The following is a 25,018-nucleotide window of genomic DNA, read 5'->3' on the forward strand; positions in this document are numbered from 1 at the left end:
GCTGTACCATTTTACATTCCCATGAGCAAAGTATGAGGGTTACCTGAGCATTCATTTAAGCTGTTTCTTCATCTGTAAAGTGGTGGCAACGAGAACACTGACTTTATGAAGTCAGAGATTAGGTTGTGTGAAGGATTTAGCATGGCGCTGAGCCCAGACACACACAAAGCTCAATACACGACATCTTTTTTTATGTTCCCTTGTCTTTGCTAATGTCCCAGGCTTTCACCTCCTCCAGGAAGCCCTCCCTAACGACCACCCTCCTAACTCCTAAAATACATATTACTGCAACCATCACATTATTTGTGACTATATTTTTATGCATCTGTGTCTCATGAACATCCTAGGGATGGGGACCATTCTTATTTACTTCTGTCTCCTCCCTGCCTAGCACATAGCAGGTATTCAATAACCCATAGATAACCATATCCATGTACAAAACATTAATGCTTACATGTTAGTGTCTAAGAAAACTCTATGAAAAAAGGCTCTTGAACTGGGCCTTAAGGAAGAAGCAGGCACCTGCTCGGCTGAAATGGAGGGAAGGGCATGCTGGGTGAAGTGAACAGTATGTATAAAGACCCAGCAGAGGAAAAACATGTTTTCAGGATCTAAGAAGTCCAGTGTGGCTATGGGTAGTGGGATGGAGTGGCCAGTGAGGTGAAAAGGGAGGGTAAGCCACTAGTAATGTTGTAAATGGACGTTCATGCCAAGTGAAGGGACCCTGAGGGCAGGGAGGAGCCATCCATTAAGTAGGAGTGACACGATCAGAACTGCATGTTAGGGGCGCCTGGGTGGCTCAGTTGGTTAAACATCTGACTTCGGCTCAGGGCGTGATCTCACGGTTCATGAGTTCAAGCCTGGCGCCGGGCTCACTGCTGTCAGCCCAGAGCCTGCTTTGGATCCTCTGTCTCCCTCTCTCTCTGCCCTCCCCTGCTCTCTTCTCTCTTTCCCAAAAATAAATAAACATTAAAAAAAAAAAACCTGCATTAAAATTTTTTTTTCAATGTTTATTTATTTTTGAAAGACAGAGACAGAGCATGAGTAGGGAAGGGGCAGATAGAGAGGGAGACACAGAATTCAAAGCAGGCTCCAGGCTCTGATCTGTCAGCACAGAGCCCGACGCGAGGCTCGAAACCACGAACCGTGAGATCATGACTTGGGCCGAAGTCGGACGCCCAATCGACTGAGCCACCCAGGCACCCCAAAACCCTGCATTTTAGAAGGAACTCTCTGGGGGTGGTAGAGGGCATGAGTACTCAAACTTCAGCTGCATTAGAATCACCTGAAGGGTTCACTGTGTTACAGATTCTGGGTCCCGCCCTGAGTTTCAGAAGGTCTGGGGCAGAACCTGAGAATATGCATTTCACACAAGTTCTCAGGTAATGCCGGATCAGAGGACCACACTTTGAGAACCACTGATAGGATGGGACGGAGAAGAATGGGTAGCAGTGAGAAGATGAAGGGAGCTGTCCAAATAGTCCAATGAGAGGTGACGGACCCAGAGCAGGGGAGATGTTCACATTTTAGATCTGGGTGCTAACTTTTCAGTGTCTTAGTGGTGACATGTCAGGCATGGTAAGAAGCCAATGTGGGAAAGGGAGGCTGCTTCTGGGGAGAAATCAGCCAGGTGGTCAGGATAGTCCCCAGACTCACACTTGGTAATGACCTTCAGAAAACACAAGAATCAAGGTGTCCAGAGTTGCCATTTAATGCCCAATTATCACAACACAAGGAGGTTTACATGGTGCTCATCAAGGCAGGACCCAGGGAAAAACCAGACCAGAGGGAAGTGACCTGTACAGAGTCCCAGCACGGGGACCGAGTTCTCTTGGGCCTAATTACCCTCGAGACACACGTGCCATATTCAAGGCTTCTTCACTCACCCAGGAGCCAGCAGGCTGGCTGGGCTTCTGGTCACCAAGGGTCCTCGTGGGAGAATGGTGTCCCAGGATGAGGTGGGGACCCTGGGACACGATGAGAACCAGAAAGCTGTTTGCAAACAACCCCTAAAGGCTTTTCACTTCAAATGCACTAAAGCCACACGATGCTCAGATGTGCGAACACCCAAACGATTTTACTGAAAACTACACGCTGTGCAGAACTGAGGCTGAGAAAACTTGGGGAGGGAAAGGAAAGTCAAAACCATCCCAGAACCAGCTTTCTGAGCTTCACCACCCCCCACAGCTACACCAGTCCAACCACAGCACTGCTGTGGAGAAGGGACACCACACTGATCTAATGAACACTTTTCATGGGAAGGGACATGGGAGCATGTCCCTGGTTTTAAGAAATCTCTTTGAATCTCCAACTCTACCGCACAACTTAATGCTACCGAGTTCCCTGGAGCCCCCGAACCTTTGGTGCCCCTGGGGACACAGGCGACTTGTGGGCTGCCGATGGAGCTGGGGAAACATCCTGACAGCAATAACATATCTCAGAAAGAGGCTAGGTCTCAAGTTTACATGTGGCCCCTAAAGGAAATTCCAGCCAAAATGCATTCTTAAAGCACCTGACGGAACTCGAGAGGTTTCAAGTGTCACTGGCAAGAAACAGGCATGAGCTTGTGTCCCTCCCAACCCCCCTGCCCCTAGCCGGAGGCTTGGCCTAGGCGGTCCGGCCCCGGGGGCCAGACAGGGTGTGGAGGGGATAGCACAGGACAGGGGCAGCTGCTCAGGGTACAGGCCATGGGCCCAAGGGGCAGCCCGTCTGTCCAGCACTATGGCTGGGAATTTGGGGAATGAGCTTGAATTCTGGCCAGACTTTGCCATTAAACTCATTCCCAGTGGGTCCTGCAAGCCTCTTCTCCCCTTTGTCTGCTTTAATTCCAGGAGAACACTCTAGACAGAGCCAAAGGCATGGAAGTCAAACGTCTCTGTCTTCAGAGATGGGGCACGGCTAACTGGCAGCCCAGAGATCTCAATCTCTGGCCCCACATGCCCCCAACCAGATTCCATGCAACACTCCCTCCCCCTGCCCAAGGGCCAAGGTAGTCCCTTGACCCTGGACATACTGGGCTTCGAGACAGGCTTCTGACAAGCCCCCTGTGAGTATCAGGGGAGCTTCTGCAAAGCATACAAAATTAGCCCTGTTCACAGCACGAGGCATCTGTGGCCTGTTGACCACTCCTGAGAGGGCAGTTAGGGGCCTGGGAAGTTGAGAAAATGACAAGGCAAGACTGTCCCCACGTGGGCATTAGCTCCCATCAGACCCCCATGTCCAAACAAGTCTACCTCCCAAACTTCAGATGCCAGCTTCTGGTCGGCTCAAGAGCAATCCCGTGAGGCCAACTTCATATTTAAAACCAACTTAATGCTACAAACTCAAAAAAAGAAAAACAAAAGTGCTGCCCAGCTGAGCCCCTGAGGAAACCTAGCTCCCTGAGGGTGGGTGGTGGGCCTTTCAGACCACCGTCCCTGGCTGCCTCTCTCCAGAGGGCACAGCCTTGGTTCAGCCCAGAGCAGCCCCACCCCAGGTTGAGTGGGGAGGAGAGCTGATCCCCCCACACCCAAGCGGGCTCCAGAGACACCTTGGGATGGTCAAGCCATTGTGGGGGCTCGAGAGAGGAGGGCAAGAGACCTTCTCAGGACCCTACGCCTGAAGAGTTAACGTACACCCATCGCCTCACTAGCTGCCAAGGTCTGGTGTGCACTTAAGACTGCTTCCTGTCAGCCCTTTGGCATTCCTGTGACAAAAGGAGGCAAAAGGCCACCAAGTCCTGGTCACCTCTGTCCTTGGCTGGGGGCGGGGGGGGGGGGGGAGGCGTGGCGGGGAGAGGGAGGTCTTTCTGTGTGAGAGCTGTTGGGGAGAGGAGGTCCTTAGAGAATGACTGTCTCCAAGAAAAAAAATCCTTCCAGGGAAGGGGGAGACTATACCAGCAGCGACCAGAGGGGGTGCTTTCTGGCATTTTCTTGTTCTCAGCCCACCTGTCTCTTTGGGGGGGCTGCCACTCCCTCCCAGGTCCTCACTGCAAGACAGCACCTGTCCCAAGCGAGAGGCAGAAATAGAGGAAGGGTGCCCTCGGCGCCTTCCACGTCCCTGTCCGTGTTTCCCCGGGAGCTCTTCTGTGCCGACTCCCTGCAAGGTTGATTTTCATGTCCTGAGGGAGAGGTAGGGGATTCCCTAGGAAGTAGGTTTCCAGAACTGGAGCCTCGATGCCGCCTACCCTGGGGTGGCTCCCTGCCACCATCTCTGGGACAGAGGAGACCAGGAATCCAAGGCTGGCGCCTCAGCTGGAGATGCCAGGCCACCACGTACTAGAATCACGAGAGGCCTAAGTGCAAGTTGCGTTCTAGCAGACGGGACGGCCCCCCAGAGACCCAGCCCACTGATGTGGGGAGACTGGGGAGTTGGCCTGGGGCTCTGGAAGCCCTGGCTTGCCCTTGGACAGTGGACAGCTCCGGGCCTGTCTTGAGAAGTCTTACTAGAAACTGGAATGATCTCCCTGCTAAAAACTCAGGGAAGACAAACAAACAAAACTCAACCTGAAATAAATACAAAGGCATTAAGTGCTTCTTGATAAATTCAGGGTCCTAATTCCCCCTCAAAAGGTGGGGGGGGGGGCCGGGGCCCTTTCCCTGGACCTGGTTGCCTCACCTGTGGCTCTTCGCATGAGAGGTCAGAGGTCAGAAGCCGGATGGGCCTTCCGGGCTCAGCTTCCATTAGGAAGGAGGGGACCCAACCTCTGATACGCTCCTCACCCGAATCCCCTACATGGCCCCCCGAGACAGCTTCGGCCGGCTGGGGGTAAGAAAGGAGAAAAGGAGACCCCCGTACCCTGAGGACGGCACCTTGTGTCCCACGTCCCTGTGCGGGCAGAGGGCCTGCCAGTCTGTGAGGAGGTAGAGACAGGGGCGGGCTGCCGGGGGCAGGCAGGGCCACTCAGTTAATCAGCAGGTCCCCGAGGTCATAGGAGTCGAAGAGGTCGCTGATGCCCTCGCCCCCGTCCAGGCCCCACAGGTAGTCGTCCTGGTCCAAAGGCGGGGAGAAGCCGATCAGGGGGGAGCTGCACGGCAGGGTGGGGGACAGGAACTGGTCCTCGGTCTGCTGCAGAAGTGGGTGTGGCAGCTCCAGCATGCTGTCGGTGGCCTCCAGGGGCACAAGCGGCAGTGGTGGTGGCGGAGGCGCTGGCAGCTGCAGGGCCTGCTGGGGAGTCAGCGCTGGTCCTGGAGACGAACGGACAAAGGTCATACCCGGGCCTGTTGCCCCAAAGAGTCTGGTCAGACCTCGGAGCGCAAGAATAGCCCTCCCGTCCTCTGGACGACCGTGCGCCCTTCTCCCTGTGTACCTTCCTGGTACCGCTCTAGCCACCGCCCTCCTTTTCCTAGCCTCCCTCCCCTCCTCTCCGAGGAGATGGGATCTCCAGCTCTCGAAACCCCACCCCCTCAGGGCTCCTGGCTGGCTCAGTCGGTAGAGCACGCGACCCTTGACTCTCCATCTTGGTGTCATAAGTTCGAGCCCCACGTTGGGTGTAGAGATTACTTAAAAATAAAAATCTTATAGGGGCGCCTGGGTGGCGCAGTCGGTTAAGCGTCCGACTTCAGCTCAGGTCACGATCTCGCGGTCCGTGAGTTCGAGCCCCGCGTCGGGCTCTGGGCTGATGGCTCAGAGCCTGGAGCCTGTTTCCGATTCTGTGTCTCCCTCTCTCTCTGCCCCTCCCCCGTTCATGCTCTGTCTCTCTCTGTCCCAAAAATAAATAAACGTTGAAAAAAAAAATTTGAAAAAAATAAATAAATAAATAAAAATCTTACAATACCAAAAACAAAACCCCAAAACCCCTACCCCCTCTCACCATCAAGTTCCTGGCCCCTCAAACCACAATCTCTGTTTCTTGCATCACCAATCCCTCTCTCTCTCTCCCAGATCATTCCCATCATCACACAGACACGCTAATGACTCCTATCTTTAAAAAGCAGCCTCCCCGGCCTCATGACTCTCTCCAATTCCCAGCCCAGCTTATCGCTCCTTTTCATAGCAAAATTTCTCAGCAATTGCCTGTGCTTACCCTCTACCCCCTCCAAATGTATCCTCTACCTGCCCGCCACTCTTCACTCTTCCACTGAGGTCTGTCCCCACCATGCCACTGAACCAGTGACCTCACGTTGCCGAACCAATGGTCTTATTTGACCTTCCAGCAGAATCTGGTGCCGTTATTCACACCCTTCTGGAAACACCTCTTCACTTGGCTCTAATAGACTAGAGTCTCCTGGTTTTCTTCTTACCTCCTTGGCTACTTCTCCTGTCCCCTTTGCTCTGTATCCTCCTCTTCCTAACTTCTAAGCCCTCAGTGCCCCAGGGCTCCAGCCTCAGACTCCCCTCTCTGGCTGCACACCGCCTCGGGTGACCACAGCTGCCCCTTGGCTTTCAATCCCGCTCCCAGTGGACGCGTCTGGCACAGACTTCGCCCCCGAGCTCTCGGCTCCTGCAACGCCTCTGCTTAGAGAACCGAGGTACCCCAGAACTTAGCACGTCAAAACCAAACACTCCTGGTCTTCCCCCCTCAGTGAATGGACCACCACCCACTCAGCTGCCTAAGCCAAAAGGCCCAAGAGTTGCACGCAGTCCCGCCATCTCCCTAGCACCCAGCCTGGCAGCGAGATGGGTCATTTCCACAACTGAATGAATTCTGCCAGTTCCACGGGGCCTCCTTACCAGTCAGCTTGCCTCGACTCTTGAAGTCTGTGTTCTAGCTTAAAAAGGGCTGGCGGAGGGGGTGGGGGGGGGTGTGGGCGCCTGGCAGGCTCAGTCGGTTAAGTGTCCAACTTTGGCTCAGGTCATGATCTCACAGTTTGTGGGTTCGAGCCCCACGTCAGTCTCTGTGCTGACAGCTCGGAGCCCGGAGCCTGCTTGGGATTCTGTGTCTCCCTCTTCTCTCTTTGCCCCTCGCCAGCTTGTGCTCTTTCTCTCTCTCTCTCTCAAAAATGAATAAAAATTTAAAAAAAATTTTTTTAATGGGAATTGGAGCACCTGGATGGCTCAGTGGCTTAAGCGTCCAACTCTTGATTTCAGCTCAGATCACGGTCTCATGGTTTCTGAATTCAAGTCCCACATCGGACTCCACACTGGTAGCACAGAGCCTGCTTAGGATTCTCTCTCTCTCTCTCTCTCTCTCTGCCCCTCCCCCTCTCTTTTCTCTTTCTCAAAATAAGTAAGCATTAAAAAAAAATTTTTTTTTGAATGGCTGGGAATAAAATCCAAGTTCAACCAGTGCTAAGAAGGCCCTGCGTGATCTGGCCCCTGCCTGCCTCTCTACTCCCTCTGTCCCAGCCTCGCTCCACTCACACTCAGCCTCTCCAGCCACACTGGCCCCAGCTATTTTCCAGCACGCCAGGTGCATTTCTACCTAGAGGTAAAAAGGTGACTTCTTACACAGGGATGAGGAATAGGGCACCAGAACCCGCCCCCGCCAAATATATCCTGATACCCAGAATCTCCGTTTGAGCCATGACTTAACCAGCCCAACCACGCATTCCTTGGAAAATACAGCTGTGCTGGTTTGTCAGCCTGCCTGATCCTGTGTGTCTATGGGCAAGCGACTTAATGTGCATGAGCTTCTGTTTCCTCACCTCTAAAATGGGGATGATTATACCCACCTCCCAGGGCTGTTGAGAGGATTCAATGATAAGTGAAGTAGAGGGCAGCTTGTCTGAGTGCTGCCCTGGCCAATGGGAAGAAGAACTGAGCTTTACCAAGGGCTTACCCTGGCTGGCTGGGTTCCCAGGAAGAGGTGTGTTTGACCTCCTCGGACACTCAGGGGGCCCCAAAGGAGGCAATATTGTGACCCCTATTTATAGATGAGGAAACTGAGGCTCAAAGAAGTCAATTAAACATATCTGAATGGAAAAAAAATGGAATATTTTTTAGCGTGTTGCAGAGGCCTGCAGGGAGGTGTTCTAGCAAAAGGCCTGGTTCGGGAGGAGGGGGAGGACCTGGGCTCGGACCCCAGCCCCGCCCACCCCACCGGGTGAAGCCCCCGTTTTCTTCGAGAGGAAGAATAAGGCTCCAGCTCACTGCCGTGCTGAGCAGGAACCAGACGACGTGCGTGAAAGCCTCCGCTGGGCCTTGCTCTCCTGCACGGTTATCACCCCCCAGAGGGAGCCGTTCTTTACATCTGGGCCTCCGCGCACTCCGATGGCTCAGACTCACTCCTCTATCTCCAAACCGCACAGAGTAGGCACCCGGTTCGTATAAGCTTTTTCAAAAATCGCATTCACGCTGTGTCGCTTTCTGTAAACCGTCCAGGAATCGTGAGGGAGTTTTAAATGTCCCAGTTTTTAGAGACGTGAGAACGGGGGCTCCAAGGGGCCACAGTGACTCGCCTACAGTCACCAAGTCACAGCAGGTGAGGTGCAGACTCAAGCCCGAGTCTCTCAGAGTCATCCCCTGTGCTACAGCCACATCTAGGTTGACCTCAGAATGTCAGAGGTGGGGAAATGTCAGAGACCATTCCAAAAGCCCTTCCGTCCAAAGCCCTTCCGTTACAGACGAGGGAAACCGAGGCCCCAAAGGGTTAGTGATTCCCCTGCACGACGCCAGAACCTGGGTGCCAAGACCATTGCGGCCTCCTCTTTGGATGTGGACCCTGGTGCTCAGACCTCAAAATGACTCTGCTTCGGGCCAGAACACGGAGTGTGTGTATGCGCGTGCGTGCAGGCACGTATACCTTCCAGAAAACACCCCCCCTTGCTCCCTTCGGCAAGGATGTCGCCAAGAGACCACGTGGCCAGGGTGGTTGGTTTCTGGGCTGGCTCCACCACCGACTGCTCTGTCAGCTTCTACTCCTTCTGGGAGCACAGCTGATCTGTAAAACTGAGGCAAAAACCTCGCCCTCGCTTATGTTGGAGGGTCCCCCGCCTCTGCCCCAAGTCTCAGAGGACATCCGAAGCGAAAGTGGTTCTAACTCAGGAGAGATGCGCACATGTTGACAGTGAAGTGGGAAAGCAGAGCGAGGGAGGAGAGAGAACAGGGTGGGGCACAGGTCTGGAGTGGGAGATAGACACTGGGAGGTGCCCAGAGGGACAGATGGCTGGTGCCGGGAGAAGCCCGGATCCCCGGACCAGACCAGGATACAGGAGAGATCAGCTGGGGGTCTGGGCTCTTGTCCAAGCTCTGCCGCCAACCTCTGTGTGACCTTAGGGAAGTCACTTGCCCTCTCTGCGCTTCAGTTTATTCATGTGTAAAATGAAGGGCTGAGTTATATCAGGCGCCCAGCAAACTTCTGTAAAGGACCGGATGGTATTCTAGGATTTGCAGAACACTTACAATCTCTGTCACACAGTCACTTTCTTCCTCTCCCCCAACTCTTCAAAAATGTGAAAACCATTCTTAGCTCATGGGCTGCTAAAAAACAGGCCAGATTTGGCCTGCAGGCAATAGTTTGTGAACCCTTGAGTTAAAGAAATGGAAGGGGCACCTGGGTGGCTCGGTCGGCTGAGCGTCTGACTTTGGCTCAGGTCATGATCTCACGCTCCGTGAGTTCGAGCCCCGCGTCGACAGCTCAGAGCCTGGAGCCTGTTTCCGATTCTGTGTCTCCCTCTCTCTCTGCCCTTCCCCTGTTCATGCTCTGTCTCTCTCTCTCTCTCTGTCTCAAAAATAAATAAACGTTAAAAAAAATTTAAAAAAAAAAAAAGAAATGGAATCCATATGTGTGTTCTGTGGACAACCCCCCCACCAAGCCTCCTCCGTCAGACCAGCTTGAGCTCCGGCTTCTTTAAACACCAGGGTTCTACTCAAGGGAATTCTGCTGCTAAGAAAACAGAAAGTTGAACACTGGCCTCCACAACCTGAAAGGATCTGTCAGTCTGACCTGATGTGTGATCCCAGTAAAGGGCATAAACCGTCCTGGAGGAAGGGCCTTCCCGGGCTCCCATTTCTACTTCTTCCAGACTCCTTCCCTGGGACTTCTCCCGCCTCTTTGCTCATGACTGAACTCATGCTACTTCCTGTCAGGTATAGCCAGCTTTTTTTAGCCGTACAGCGACCTCCCAGCCAGGGGTGAGCCTCTCTAGTCAGGAACCCCTTCCTCGATTTGTTCTGAGCCTCGTGGGGAGAGGCCTGGGAGAGGGCATGGGGAGAGTCACATCACCTCTATGCCTCAGTTTATTTATCTCTAAACTGGGGACAAGAACACCTACCTCAACAATGGCTGTGAAAAGTAACGTGATAATAGATGTACCTGATACAGTCATGGTTTAAAAAAATCTTAGTCATGGGGCGCCTGGGCGGCTCAGTCCATTAAGTCTCCGACTTTGGCTCAGGTCATGATCTCACAGTTTGTGAGTTCGAGCCCCAGGTCAGGCTCTGTGCTGACAGCTCTGAGCCTGGAGCCTGCTTCGGATTCTGTCTCTCTCTCTCTCTCTCTCTCTCTCTCTCTCAAAAATAAACATTAAAAATTTTTAATAGAAAAATTAAGAATCTTAATTATAACAAAAAATTAATAAAATAAATAAAAGATAAAAATAATTAATTAATTTTCCAAACTCCCAGGGGCACCTGGGTGGCCCAGTCGGTTAAGCCTCTGACTCTTGATTTCGGCTCAGGTCGTGATCTCCCAGTTGTAAGATCGAGTCCCATGTCAGGCTCTGTGCTGACAGCACAGAGCCTGCTTGGGATTCTCTCTCTCCCTCTCTCTCTCTGCCCCTCCCCTGCTCATGCTTTCTCTCTCTCTCTCAAAATAAATAAATAGATAATTAATTAATTAATTAATTAATTTTAAAAAATCTTAGTTGAGCCTTCCTTCAAACATCTGTAGTTCCCATTCACTGAGGGCTTACTGAGTGCCAGGGGCGTTGTCGTTAGTAGTCACCACGGAAGTGTGGTACCAGCCCTAGTGGCAGTAATAATGACAAGAATAGTTAGCCGTTACTGCCTGGTGCCGTTCTAAGTGCTTTGCCTGTATTATTCCCTCTAATTCTCACACCCTATTAAGTAGATCTTGTTAATTACTATGCCCAACTGACAGATGAGGAAATTGAAGCAAAGAGAGGTTAAGTGACTTGTCCAAGGTCACATCGCTGGTAACTGGAAGTGCTGGTATTCAGACCCAGGACCCCTCTGGCCCAGAGCAGCATTAGCCTCCCCACTGGGACAAGAACACGCATGTGCTCTATAAAGTGTGACGTGCAAACACACAAGCGGGGGAGAAGGACTGTACCCCTCTTCGCCGCCCAACAAATGTTGACATGGAAGAGGAAACGCTAAGGCTGCTTGCTCTCCCCACCTCCTGTCCCTCTGGACAGAGGGTCCTACCTGGAGATGCCATGGGTTCTGTCATCCCAGGGTCAGTGCTGCTGCTGGGCTGGGTGGAGTCAGGGATGGGGCCGAGGGGGGAGGGGGAGGGGAAGGGCTCCTTGGTCGGACTGTCCGGCTCCTGCACCTCCTCTGGGCACAGGTAGACTTCGATGGGTCCCTGCGTGCTCTTCAGATATATCTGGAGGTTCTCCTGGAGGAAGAAGAGAAGCCAGGTCATGGCTCTGGGCAGCTGCGCACTGACTCATGGGTTGGGGTGGGGTGTATGGATGGACACCCACGGCTCCCGCCATCCACGTGAGCCAGTGCAACTCCTGAGCTTGGTGCTGACGCCTGCCCTGTCTGACCTGTGGTCGGCATCCGCTCTTGCTGCCTGTCCGGTCCCCAGGTCCCCTTCTTTTAGGGAGAATATCTTGATTTTCCTTTGGGCAGCCACTCCTCTCCAACTCATGTACTTTGGGGGGACAGCACTCTTCCCCACTCTAATGGGTGAGCTTGGGGTACAGGCTGGGAAAGTCACCGTGATGGTGACTGGTTCAGGGTAGCGCATGACTCAGGTCAGTCCAGGAGCATCGGACCCAGGACTCGTGCGGGACCCGTGGGAAATGGAAGCTCCCTTCCCACTGGGGTCACTGAGCTGGTTATCATGAAAACTAGCTTTGCCACCAGAAAAGGGGAGCCTGCCTTAATGGAAGCACAAAGAATGGCAGAGAAAGATGGAGAGCATGGGGCGAACTGAAAGTCATAGTTTGAGCTCCTGCATCTAGCCTTGCCTGCAATCCCCAAGTCTTTCCTCTGGACCTGTCACTTGCTTCCCCTTAGTCCCCTCCACCCCCAACTTAAGCCATTTGGACTTGGCCTTCTGTTACTTGTAACAAAGCGTCTTGATAACTTGGCCTTCCCGCCCCTGCTTCTTCCCTCCATGATTAACTGCACACATGCTATTCCGACAGGCATTTAGGTCTCCACCCGGTGCACCTGCACTGCCCTCTGCCCACCCGTTTCCCCTGACAACTCCTGTTCATGCTTTAGGACCCAATTAACCTGTAGCCATCTATGGACTCTTCCTCCAACTGTCCTTTCTCTGGGCACCTGGAGTCTATAAATGGCAGGATGACTGCTTGCTTGGGTCTTTTTCTCACTAGGTCCCGAGCTCCTCCAAGACAGAGGTGGGGCCTCCTTTATCTTAATGTCCTTCCATTAAACGAATTATTTCTTGAGCGTTTATTATGTGTCCAGCTCTGGCTGGGGGGGGTACCACAGGAGTGCGGCATGCTTCTGTGGAGCTTACACTCTAATAGGTGAAGCAGAACACAATCACAGAATCACCAATCACCCAGCAAACGGAGGTCAAGTGTGGTAGAAAAGCACAGGTAGTAATGAAATCTGGGGAGAGGGGGGTAATCAGGGAAGGCTTCCTTGAAGAAGTGATGTTTGAGTTGAGACCAGTAGGATGAACAGTAGTAAACCAGGCAGAGAAAGAAAAGAGCATTTCAGCTGGAGGGAACAGCCTGGGTGAAGGTCTTACAATGGGGACGAGCTTAGTGTGGCGGGGAAGCTGTAGGTAAGTCAGTGTGGCTGAAGCAAAGACACCATGGGGCAGCATATGAGAAGAGGTTGGTGAGGTCAAAGCACAGAGGACCCCATAAGGAAGTATTAAGAATTTCTGGTCTTTAACCTCACCAGACACAGTTAGCAGGAAAGGATTACTGTGAGCGCTAACACCACGGTGTATGGGCACATGTGTGCGTGTGCCCAGAAATGTTGGGGGCCGTACGATGCAGAAAGATACCAGGAACGGAGATTTTCTCGGGCCAGCATCTGATGCCTGTTGCCCTTTCCAGCTTCTGCCATTTCTGCCCCCAGCTCGGGGACCACTGATCTTGTAATGGGTACCAGAACGGACCTGGGAAGCTTGGGGTCAGGCAGCACCAGGGACAGAGCGTACAGAGCAGCCTGGGACCCTCCTAACCCTGCTCTCCACCAAATGCTTCCCTCTCACCTCGCTCCTGTCGGGCACTTCCAGTCTTGTCTGAGGAGGGGCCTTGACAACGATCACTGTCTGCTCCTTGAAGCTTCCAACAGCACGGATGTCCTGGTAAGTCACATAGGCCAGTGTAGGGGCAGGAGAGTCAAGAGAAGTGGCTGGTCACAATTCAAACCCCCGGCCTGCCAGCTTAAGCCTCTGGACATCTCTTTCTCAGTCCATCTACAGCTTAGAAATAACCAAACACCATAACCTGTTTTTCTACTATCATAGGCTACCCCGCATCCCTTTTGAAAACAAACAGGAGTATAAATCATTTCTTAATGCTGCCTCATAACGGTTTTTTATGTAAAGACTTCATCTCAGACTGTATCATTAGCTCTGAGACAGGAGGGCTCCGTCTTATTTCTTTATGTTTCTCACCATGCCTAGAATCCTTCCAAAAACACAAAGATCCAAAGACCGATTAGATGGTAGAACCATCTGATTGGGAAAAGTATATGAAAAGCCTCAGCAAAGCCCATGCTTATAGTGTCAGTCCTAGGAATCCAACCTAAGGAAAGAAGTAAAAAATATAGGAAAATGTTCTCTATACAAAAATATTCATCACAATGCTGCTTTATAAAAGCAGAAATCTCAAATCAATCTAAGTGTTGACTCTAGGCCTTAACAAACCAGAATGTGGTCTGACTAGGACATTCTCAAAGCATCCTGAACATGAGGCTAAATCCTATGAGACTGCGGTTTTGCAAAAAATGGTCCAAGAGCAACAAGTTCATGGATCAAGCAAATAGTTAGGAAGGATTTGTAACAACATAAAAACAGTCTATGGTGATAGAAAGCAGGATATAAAATGTTACATATGGGGCACCTGGGTGGTTCAGTCAGTTAAGTGTCAGACTTCAGCTCAGGTCATGATCTTGCGATTCGTGAGTTTGAGCCCCACATCGGGCTCCTTGCTGGCTGTATGGAGCCTGCTTAGGATTCTCTCTCTCTCTTTCCCTCTCTCTCTGCCCCTCTCAAAAATAAATACTTTAAAAAAAAAAAGTTATGTAGGGGCGCCTGGGTGGCTAGGTCAGTTAGGTGCCCAACTTCAGCTCAGGTCATGATCTCGCTGTTGGTGGGTTCGAGCCCCACATCGGGCTCTGTGCTGACGGCTCAGAGCCCGGAGCTTGCCTGGGATTCTGTGTCTCCCTCTCTCTCTGCCCCTCCCCCACTCGCACTCTGTCTCTTGAAAATAAATAAATGTTAAAAAAATATGTTTAAAATTATGTATATCAGGCACACACTACATTTAATAACCCGTGCCCTTGTGTATGTATAGTTAAGAAACAATGGCTACATGAAGGGGGCACCTAGTTCTTTTCTCCATTTCCCAGATTTAAGGAACTGGACTTACTTTTTTTTATTTAAAAAAAATTTTTTTTTCAACGTTTATTTATTTTTGGGACAGAGAGAGACAGAGCATGAACGGGGAGGGGCAGAGAGAGAGGGAGACACAGAATCGGAAACAGGCTCCAGGCTCCGAGCCATCAGCCCAGAGCCTGACGCGGGGCTCGAACTCCCGGACCGCGAGATCGTGACCTGGCTGAAGTCGGACCGCGAGATCGTGACCTGGCTGAAGTCGGACGCTTAACCGACTGCGCCACCCAGGCGCCCCTAGGAACTGGACTTACTTTTATAAGGCGTAACCTCGATAGGCTCGTGAGGACAGGCCACCAAAGAAGGAAGAAACAGATATGCCAGCCCCCGAGGCTGAGTTAGGCCTTGCAGGGAGGTGCTGCCTCAACTCCGATAAGGCCCTGCTCCCTGACCTCTTCCCCCCACCAAACAGGATATCTCTTGTTGGCCTTGTCCTCGGTCAGGTGCTTGAAGTTCAGAGAGCAGGTCTGGATGAGCTGGTCCAAGGCCTGCTCCGTGCTCATCAGCTCCTTCAGCTCCTGCCCCAGCTGCTGCCGCTTCCCGGGTCGGGTCGGGTCTTCAAACATTCCCCTGCCTCTGGGAACAGAGCAGTCCCCCAGTGTCAGTCTCAGCGCACATCCAGGAGCCCCAACCCCAGGGCGGCTGTGCAGACCTAAACAGGCGGTGCAAAACCCCAGGATGGGGCCACTCGCGCGGTCTACAACGGCGCCCCCTGGGTTGTGCAGATCAGGGGCCCTGCCTAGCTCCCGGGGAGCTGCTAGGAACTGGAACTTGAGGTCTGAGGGTTGGGCTAGGGAAAAGAAACAAATCAAGCCTCACCCCACTTTGGGGCGCTGTCAATGCCTATGCCCCCCCCCCCCCGCCGTCGCCTCCCCCAAACGCCTTGCCTGGGTTCCCTCAGGGTCGCGCCAGGGGCTGCAGGTCCGCTCTGCTCTCTGTAGGAGGAAAGAAGCCTGGCGGACTCCTACCTCAGAGCTGCAGGGAGTGTGGGTGGCTACAGCCCAGCTCCCAGGGGACTTTCCTAAGCTGGAAGAGGGGAATCTTTGGGATCCCAACTCAAGAGGATCTGGGTCCTCTCTTGGGCCTTTGCGTGTCCTAGAAACCATTCTCCACGCTGCCCCAACCTGCTTTCCCAATATATCCCCAGCATATACATCTGTCCTTCCACCTCCCTCTTAAATACATTGGCTCTGCCCCCGGCAGGTACGTGAGCCTATCGGACGCCGCCCTGAGCTCCAGCCCCGACACACCCACTGCATACGGGGCACCCCGCACCTTCACCCGCAGCACGTGCACCCACTGGTGCCATCGGCCCCAGCCCAGGCACTCACACCCACTGGATGTTGTTCTTGGCCTTCTTACGGATGAGCTGGATGCCCTCCAGCACGTTGGTGATGTCGTAGATGCGCCGCTTCTGCACGTCCAGCACCTCAGCCGCCCAGTTCAGGTCCAGGACGCCATCCTTGGACTCGCTCAAGAGGTAAATGAACTTCTTGGTGAGGAGCCCCAGCGACGTGTCATACCGAGTCTTCTCTCCAGGGGACTTGGGGGCTAAGAGGAAAGGGGCCCAGTCACAACCTCATCCTTTGATCTGGACCCGTTAAGTGCCACCCTTCGCATGAGGGCCGGAGCAACCACTCTCCAGTTTACAGAGCACTGTGAGACAGGAGGTCGTTCGCCACCACCATCCAGGCAGGGGCCCTGATGCCTAGAGAGGACACGTGACTTGTCTGAGGTCTCGCAGGGGCAGGGGCGCCACTGGAAACCAAGCATCCTAACTCCTAGTTCACAGCCCCTTTCCATTATAGCTTAGGGCAGCCCTAGAAACACCACCTCCATCAACACCAACAAATAGTTACCGTGTGTTGGTCACCGTTCTAAGCAACTCTCCATATACCACAAATTTAATCCTTGCAACACCCTCTCAGGCTGTTGCCTGAGAGGCATCCCATCTTACGGGTGAGTACACTTCAGAACGGACAGGTGAAGGAACTTGCTCAGCTCAGTCGGCTAGAAAGTGACAAAGCTGATTTAAATCCGGGCAGTCCGGCTGCAGTCTTCCTTTTTAACCATCACCCTATCCCGCCAGCTAGGTCAGGAATCGAGGATTATGGTAGGGAGAGAATAACGGGCTGGGGTTCGAGAACATGTGTATAGATTTGCTTTTTCTTTCCATGTGCAGCCCAATGATTATCTGAAAGGAATCAGCCCTATACTATCACACGGGGCAGGCGCATGAAAAAAGATGCTTTCTTAATGAGGTGGATGTCCCAAGACCACATCTCAGCTGCAGCATCTTAAACCACAAGAGGACTTCTGCAAATTCAGTGACTTGCAAGTCATAGAGCAAGCTAGTGGCCAAACTAGTTTTGGAAACTGAGTTTTAGAGAGTCTCAGATTCCTCCGGAAGGCGACTTTAGAATCCCCTAACACACAGATGGCAAGCATTTGGCACACGGGCTGTTTTTGTCAGGTTTTGCACCCTTGACAGACATTGCTGACTGATCAGTGCACTTAGTACCTTTCAATAAAATGATCCCGGCAGCCTCTACCAATCAAAGAGAGAGCAAACTTTATTGCTATTCCTGATCTCGGTGTGTTTCATTTTATAGATGAGACAACCAACGCTCACAAGAGGAGTGATTAGTCAGATCAGGGCAGAGCCTTGTCCAGACCCCCAAATTCCTTTTTTTTTCATTAAAAATTTTTTTAATGTTTATTTATTCATTTTTCTGAGAGAGAAAGGGGGAGGGGAGAGAGTGTGAACAGGAGAGGGGCAGAGAGAGAGAGAGGGAGACATAGAATCCGCAGCAGCCTATGGGCTCTGAGCTGTCAGCACAGAGCCCGATGCAGGGCTCGAACCCATGAACCATGAGATCATGACCTGAGCCAAAGTTGGACATTTGACGCTTAACCGACTGAACTACCCAGGTGCCCCAAGATCCCCAAATTCCTGCCCCTCATGTTTCCCACCCGGTCACATAACTTCTTCATTAGGTCTCTGACCCCACCCCCCCCCCCAAATTACTGTTCCTCTCTAACATAGTTTCTAAAACTCCAGCTGGAACCAGGATATTGACTGAAAATACCAGCAGGCAGAGGCAGAAATTCCCTGCAGCTGAACTTTAGGAAGGCACCACCCGGGCAGCCCCCTGGATCTTAAAAATCTCTGAGGCCACGCGGGTTAGATCAACCCAAGTTTCACTTCCCTTTGAGTTATTCATTTAGCCCTCTGCATGTGGGAGAAAGACCCTGGATTCTCTCTTTTAGAAAAGATCAGACTGCAGGAAATGTAATTTTTTTTTCAATAGTAAGCTCCCACGAAAAACGCTGGTCATCACGTTCAGGTCACGAGAGCGGTGTGCGGTGTGAGAGAAGCGGTGCTAGTTTGGCTTTGAGTCCTGACCCCACTCACCAGCAGTGTGACCTTGGGTAAGTCGCTCAAGCTCTGCGTCTCAAGTTGCCTCATCATTGAGAGGGGGACAGAGCTACCTACTGGCAGGGTCCCGTGACACAACCCAGAGGAAACTACTTTGTAAACTGGGAAGTGTGCTACAAATATCACTCCAGATGATTCGGGCAGGGCTGCTGCCCTCTGCCCTTACCCATCCCCCATCCGGGGCCCGCCCTTAGATGCCCAATCGGCAAGGCTTACTTTTGGGGCTGGGGAGGCCGTCCAGTCTAATGCACTTCCCCTTGGGGGTCCGGAATTCAGGGACTGCTGGCTTCCCGATCCCCTCCAGGTCCAGCTTCCTTTTGGCCTTGGAGAGAGGAGAGAGAGACAGGGTTTGAGAATCATTCTTCCTTCAGCCTTTCCCCAAGTTGGGGCCCAAGCATGGAGGCCACCAGCAGCTACTTTCTGTGCCTCAGTTTACCACCAGTCCTGGTGAAAACATCATTGCACTTGGTGAGGAAATAGGAGGGGCTCAAAAAGTGAGCTTTCATGGGAAGGAAATCCTATTTTTTTTCTTTACATTTTTTTTTTAATTTTTTTTTTCAACGTTTATTTATTTTTGGGACAGAGAGAGAGAGAGACAGAGCATGAACGGGGGAGGGGCAGAGAGAGAGGGAGACACAGAATCAGGAAGCAGGCTCCAGGCTCCGAGCCATCAGCCCGGAGCCCGACGCGGGGCTCGAACTCACGGACCGCGAGATCGTGACCTGGCTGAAGTCGGACGCTTAACCGACTGCGCCACCCAGGCGCCCCACCTTTTTTTTTTTTTTCTTTAGATTTTATTATTTAAGTAATCTCAACACCCAACATGGGGCTCGAACCCACAACGCTGAGATCAAGTCACGTCACATGCTCCACAGACCGAGCCAGCCAGGTGCCGCAGGGAGTCCTATTTTCTGAAGAGCACACAACACTCCCATTCTGAGGTCCATGCTCCTGAAGACTATGGAAGCCAGTCCAGCCGAGAGCCCGGGGTTCCTTAATAACAGGCCCCAAGGTCACTTCTATCGGCACCATGCCCAGAGGATGATGCGGGGAGGAAGGAGTGGGTAGGACCTAAACCACACCAGGCTGGGGAGAGCCTCCCGCCTCACCAAGTGCAAAAGCAGCTGGCCCAGCCTGCCCTGGTGCCCATCACAGCCCCACAGCTGGCCCTTATCAGGGTGGGGCTGGGCATCCGCCCAGGCCCAGGGGACTTCCTGGCTCAGTGCCACACCCCAGGGAGGTGCCCACATCGGGAAGCAGAGCAAACATTCCCCACCCCCACGTTTGGGCTCTGGCTCAAGGGCCCCAGGGCCTCCTGAATAGACTCCATTTGCCATTCTTTGCTGAGAGGGGCAGACAATGAATCCTTCCCCTGCTTCTCAAGGACGAACAGCTGAGGTCCCCCTGCTCCCCCTGCCTGTTCCCGCCAAGCTTGGGAAACACCTGCTGGGGAAATCAAACCACAGACCCGTCTGCTCTTCTCCACCCCACTGCCACCAGGCCCCAATTAGGCCCAGAAGCTGCACTGGCCCGGAAGGGGCCTCTCTCCTGGTTAGGGCTGGGCAGGGGCAGGGCTAGGGCACTAGGGCACGGGGGCATAAGCCAGCCTGGACTTGAATCTCCCGGCTCCTTCAGGGACTCACTGTGTCTGTGTGTGACTTGGGGATGTACTCTGCATCTAGGAGCCTCAGTTTCCTCCTTGGTAACATGAGGCAGAAATCACCTACCCTGTGGGATGATTATAAGGAATCGAGGAGCTAACTCCTGCAAAGTGCTCACCCTGTGACTCAGACACAGTAGGTGTTCAGAAAATGCAGAGTCCCCTCTCTGAAATCCAGGCTTGGCCTCTTCCTTGACACACCCTTCTGGGGGCCACTGAACCCATTTCCTTCCTCTCCCTCTCCCCCCAACCGCCCAGACACCCCTAAGCTGGTCAGGACAGAGAAGCCTATTTTAACCTTTGACAGTGAGGTCATGCTCGGCAGGGCTGAGACTAACTGCTGCTGAGCACAGCTGGGCTGACAGGTGTCGGAGGTGGTGACAGCGCTTCCTGCTATCAGTTTCCCTCCCCGCTCCTGCCTCCTCCAGGAAGCCTTCCCGGACTGATTTCAGGAGACCTGCTCCTGGGTTTGAGGAGCCTGGATACGATGCCACTCTCTTCCACCCCTACCCAGACCTGGACACAATCCAAACACTTCCCTGCTCATTCCTCTTGAAGTCTCTCTGGGATATTCTTTTTCTAACCTTTCAGCTGGTGAGAACCTAGATCCTAGGGAATGTAACCCATCTTGTCTCTAGAGAAAGGCCCAGTCACTCACTGAGACCTTCCACATGCCCTGGGCTGGGCCCCAACCTTCATCACCTCACTGAGTCTCCCCAGCACCACCAACCCCCATTTAACAGCTGAAGTAAGCAGGACCTGGTGAGCTCCAAGGCCTTTATCAATCCTGATTGAGGTTGTCCATCCCAACACCCTCAAGAAGGAATGCCAAGAGCAAGGAGGGGAAGGGAAGCCAAGCTGAGTTCTACCTGAGGCAAAGGTGGGGCAGCCCAGAGTCTCCCCAACCCCATCCACCTCCCCCACCCAACAGGAGCCAGGCCCTGCTGAGTTCACAGAACACTTGAGGAAGAATCTCACCACCTACAAGGCGGGGAGAAGGAAGGAAGGACCTTGAACAGAGTACCTGCACTGGGCCTATCACGTGCTCATCGGTTCTGCAACATCAGTATTGGCAATCCCTCTTGGCAGACGAGAAATGGAGGCTCAGAGAGGGTGAGACACCCGCCCAAGGTCACACAGACAAAGGGCAGAGCCAGAGTTTGAACGTGGGATTGTCTGATGCCAAAGCCACATACCAGGCTGCCTCAGCTCTGTCCCACACACATCTCCCCAGAATTTGCTGGAATTTGAGCCAAGGCCCGGCTGTGCCCACCTGCCCCCATTTTTTTATACACCCACACCAGTTCCCTCCCTTCTCTTACTCTCCCTCACCCTTATGCTATACTCCAAGTGTTCCTGAGCAGCAAAATGTCCCTCATCCAAGGACATCTCCCTGACACCTTGGGGCACTCCCCAGAGAAAAGTCAGCCCATAGATGGGCCTGAGCCTGCAGAACAGAGGCGGCAGAGGACAAGCCCAGGAAGATGAGGGCCAAGGGGGCCCTGAGCACAAACCTCGGAGTCAGACCCATCTGGGTTCCCATCTAGGCCTCCCCCCTTCTCAGCTGGGGGAGCTCATCAAGACAGTCGACCTCTTGAGCCCCACCTGTAAAATGGGGATAATCTGCTCCCCCACGGCTGGGGATTCAGCAACCGTGCAGCAAAGCGCTTCGCTCGCACAAGGAAGCGGCTATCACTAAAACACGAGGGGCACCAGCAAGGAGAAAGACAGTTCAGAGGTAAGCTGGAAAGAGACGGAGATGTGCCAAGGGCAAAGGCCAGCCTGGCTCGAACCTGGACCCTCGTAGGCAGCCCCTTCGGTTGTTTCCTAAAGGCCTGTTCAGGATCCGAGCTCCCCTGCCAACCCCAAAGGACAAAAGCGAAGCTCTTTCCTCAGGCGGCCCCAGAAGTGAGAGGGTCCGAGACCACCTGGCACAACCCCACCATGGGCAGCGCGGTGAGGAAGCTGGGGCTCGAAGGAGGGGAGCTGACTTGCCCGAGGGCCCACACGGGCCGGAGCCAGGGTTCTCCCAAGCCCCAAGTCCTCATTTAGACGGCGGGGGTAGGAACAAGCGTTCCAGATCCCAGCTCTGCCACTCGGTAGCCTACGTCTCCTCCTCTGACCTGGCTTGTATAGTTGTTCCTTAAAATGTCCGTTTGCTTTCATGGCTCTCGGAGGGAATTTGGAAAACGCAGAGAAATTAAAAGGAAGGAGAACTGTGCACAGAACCCCACCCTCTTCACGGATTCCCGCGGGAATGAGACAGAACAGCGTGATGTGCCCGGCCGGAGGAGGGACGCCACGGAGGAGCACCGCAAGCCTTCCCCAGAAGGTGCTGGAAAGAGCCCTGGACAGGAAGTGAGGAGACCAGGGCTCAGGGCTTCGTTCTGCCATTGAACTTGGTTGCCACCCCTGAGGTCCTTTTAAACAGCAGCTCCTCAACAAATCCTGCTCACCCTGCACTTTGCAACCCGGCCACAAAACAAGCGGCCACACCCAGGGTTGGGTTTGGAGCTCTTCCAGGTCACACCCTGGTAAAATGAGTAAGCAGGGGGCCAAGCCTGCCCACAGGCAGGGGGCCATGGGGCATCCGACAGGAGAGGGGGCTCTGGGCCCGGCAGGCCTTTAGGGCAGTCTGATGCAAGGAGACTCTCCCACCACTTCTTGGCTTGTGACTTGGACAAGTGACTTCACGTCTCTGCTCAGTTTCCTCATCTGTGAGATGCCTCATCCCAGGCATCTTGGCCAAGATAACAATGCGGAGAGTGCCAAGCAGTGCCTGGCACACGAGAGCCGTTCAGTAAAAGAGGGCCATTCTTGCTGTGATCACTGAGCCCCTCTGGGAGGGAGCTACAGACAGATGCACTCGGGCTCCTCTGGGAGGGAAGCAGTTCAAAACCACAGCTGTTACTGAAACTCAGCCACTGAAACTCCGCCTGAGCGCCTGAAAGCAGCTGGCCAGAAGAGACTGTGCCCGCCACAGAGCCCCCTCCCCCGGGGGCACCCAGCTCCTAGGTCAGGCTGCACCGGGGAAAGTTAAGGCTGCAGAGAAGAGACCCAATGATCGCCAGCCTTGGTCATACATCCCCCTGAATGACCTTGGACAGATCACATCCCCACTCTGTGCCTCAGTTTCTCCCTGGGGCTACTAATACCTTCTACTTCACAGGGTAATGCTGAACATAAGATAGATAGCTGGTCTCAAGTTATCTGTGGCTGCTTGACCTACAAAATGGGAGTAACACCCCTGCCTCCTTCCTCCTAGTTAGAAATCACGTGCAGGAAGGGGCTCTGAAAGGTTCAAAGCCTTGAGGATGGGCAAAGCACGATTTCAGTAGCAGGGAGTGGTAGCCACTGACAGGGAGGGCTGGGGGTCCGTGCCTGCTCACTGACACAGGTCTGAGCAGATGTCTCTATGGCAGTGTGTGTGGGGGGGGGGGTGGTCTTAGCTCTGTGCCTGAACTTATTCACCACTCACCACTAAGTAAGCCTACAGCACCCCCCCATTTCCCCTCCCTGGAGCCTATTTCCAAAACCCAGGACCTGGAGCTGGAAGTGACCTCAGATAAGTTAGCCCAGCTACCCCATATACACATGCGTTTTCAAGCAAAGGAAATGTAAGCCCAGACTGGTGCCAAGACTGATGCAAGGGACCAGAAACCAGGTTCCCCCCACCCCCCAGTACCCCCAGGGCTTCTCCCACCCCACCTACCCCCACCCTATGATTGTTTCCCTTCTCAAGGGCTCCAGGAATTCCACTCCCACAAAACACACCCTGTACCCGGTGCCACACTTTGGGCCCTCCCTGGCAGTGGCCTGGGGCTTGAGAAAGGAACAATCTGAATAGGAAACCCAAGGGGCTGCCCTCAATTTGCACCTGCTACTGGCTGGCTGGGAGGGAAGGCTGGGCCTGGGGGGAGACCTAGGGCAGATAACTGGGAAAGAGTTGGCTGTATGGGAAATTTGGAGTCTGTCCAAGGCAGACTGGACCTGAAACACACACACACACCCCCCCCCTTGCCCTGCTTTTTTTAAAGTCCCCACTGTCCTTAGGTCAAGCCCTGAACCTGGACAATACCAGATGCCCAGTACGAGTTTCTGGATCCAGCAATGAATGAATGGTGGCAGTGTTGCCCCCGTGGACTTCCCCAAGGTCACACGGTGCACTGGGGGTGGTGGGTTGGGTCTCCACAATCCCACTCCAGTGTTCATTCCACTCCACTCCAATAGATGAGGTTATTTCATCCCAAATCCGAAAACGTAGGGCTCTTCTGCTCAGGTATGCAGGGCAGTGGGTTGTTCTGGAAGCCGAAAGCTCTCATTTCCCTCCCCAACTCGACCTGCTTCGCTCAAACTGGGTCCCAGGCGCCCCTCCCTCCTTTCCCACACCCGCAAAAGCACAGGGAGAAGCGGTGGGTGGCGGTGGGGAGGTCCCCAGCATTACCGGCAGCCGGCCAGCCGGCACGCATCGCACAGCTTGGCCCTCCGGTCCGTGGGGGGTGGCGTCGAGGCAGGTGCCGGGCGCCGCAGTGGGAGGCACAGTCTGCGGGTACAGCGAGGTGTAGTAGGTGGTGGTGGCCGGGCAGAGCTGGGGGCTGCTGAGACCGGGCGGCCACAGCTCTGTAGGGCTCATCGCGGGCAGTCCCTTCGAGGGCGGCCCGGCGGCTGGAGCCAGGGCCCGGGGCCCTCGCAGCATGGCGAGCACAGCGCCCCCTCCCCAACCGGGCCTGGCGCGCCCTCAGGCACCTGCGGGCTCCGGAGCCCGGAGAGGCTCACTCGGCCGGAGGCATGGCGCGGAGGCCGGGGGAAGCCGCCAATGGACGCCTGTGGGGCAAGGCCGGACCCTCCCCTCCTGGCCCGCGGCCGAGCCGAGCAGCGCTTGGAGATCCCCGCTTAGAGATCGCCCCGCGGCGGCGGCGGCGGCGACACGGCCAGGGGCTGTGCCGCCCCGAGGACGGCGGCGACCCGGACGGCCCCGCGCCCCAGAAAGGCCTCGGCGCTTGGGGTCCGGCTAGCTCGCGGGAGGGGTCTCCGGGGTCGCCGGGGGCTAGGCGGAGAGGCGATGCGCTCGGACCGGCGAAGGGGGGGGGCGCGGTTGCACCGACTCCTTCGCGCCTGGCTCTCTAGTCCCCGAGCCTTTCTGTGCCTCTTTTTTTTTTCTCCTTTTTTTTTTTTAGCGCCAAACTGCGTGCCGCGAAATTCGGATCTCCCGCGGAAAATGCCGCGCTTTGGTTGGTCGCCGCACCACGCACAGGCTCCACCC

The 25,018-nt window shown here is 54.0% G+C and overlaps 1 protein-coding gene across 1 annotated transcript; it reads right to left on the reverse strand.

The window, feature by feature from the left end:
* Positions 1 to 1,687: 1,687 nt before the first annotated feature.
* Positions 1,688 to 24,708, reverse strand: E2F2 (E2F transcription factor 2). The gene is made up of 7 exons (XM_043574083.1): positions 24,200 to 24,708; positions 18,312 to 18,417; positions 15,988 to 16,207; positions 15,074 to 15,232; positions 13,250 to 13,364; positions 11,248 to 11,440; positions 1,688 to 5,165 (listed from the first exon to the last, which is right to left on the reverse strand). The coding sequence occupies exons 1-7, from the start codon at positions 24,449 to 24,451 to the stop codon at positions 4,882 to 4,884; spliced, it is 1,329 nt and encodes a 442-aa protein (XP_043430018.1). The 5' UTR covers positions 24,452 to 24,708; the 3' UTR covers positions 1,688 to 4,881.
* Positions 24,709 to 25,018: the final 310 nt, after the last annotated feature.

Source organism: Prionailurus bengalensis, chromosome C1, assembly GCF_016509475.1.
Source record: "Prionailurus bengalensis isolate Pbe53 chromosome C1, Fcat_Pben_1.1_paternal_pri, whole genome shotgun sequence".
Taxonomy (NCBI): Eukaryota; Metazoa; Chordata; class Mammalia; order Carnivora; family Felidae; genus Prionailurus; species Prionailurus bengalensis.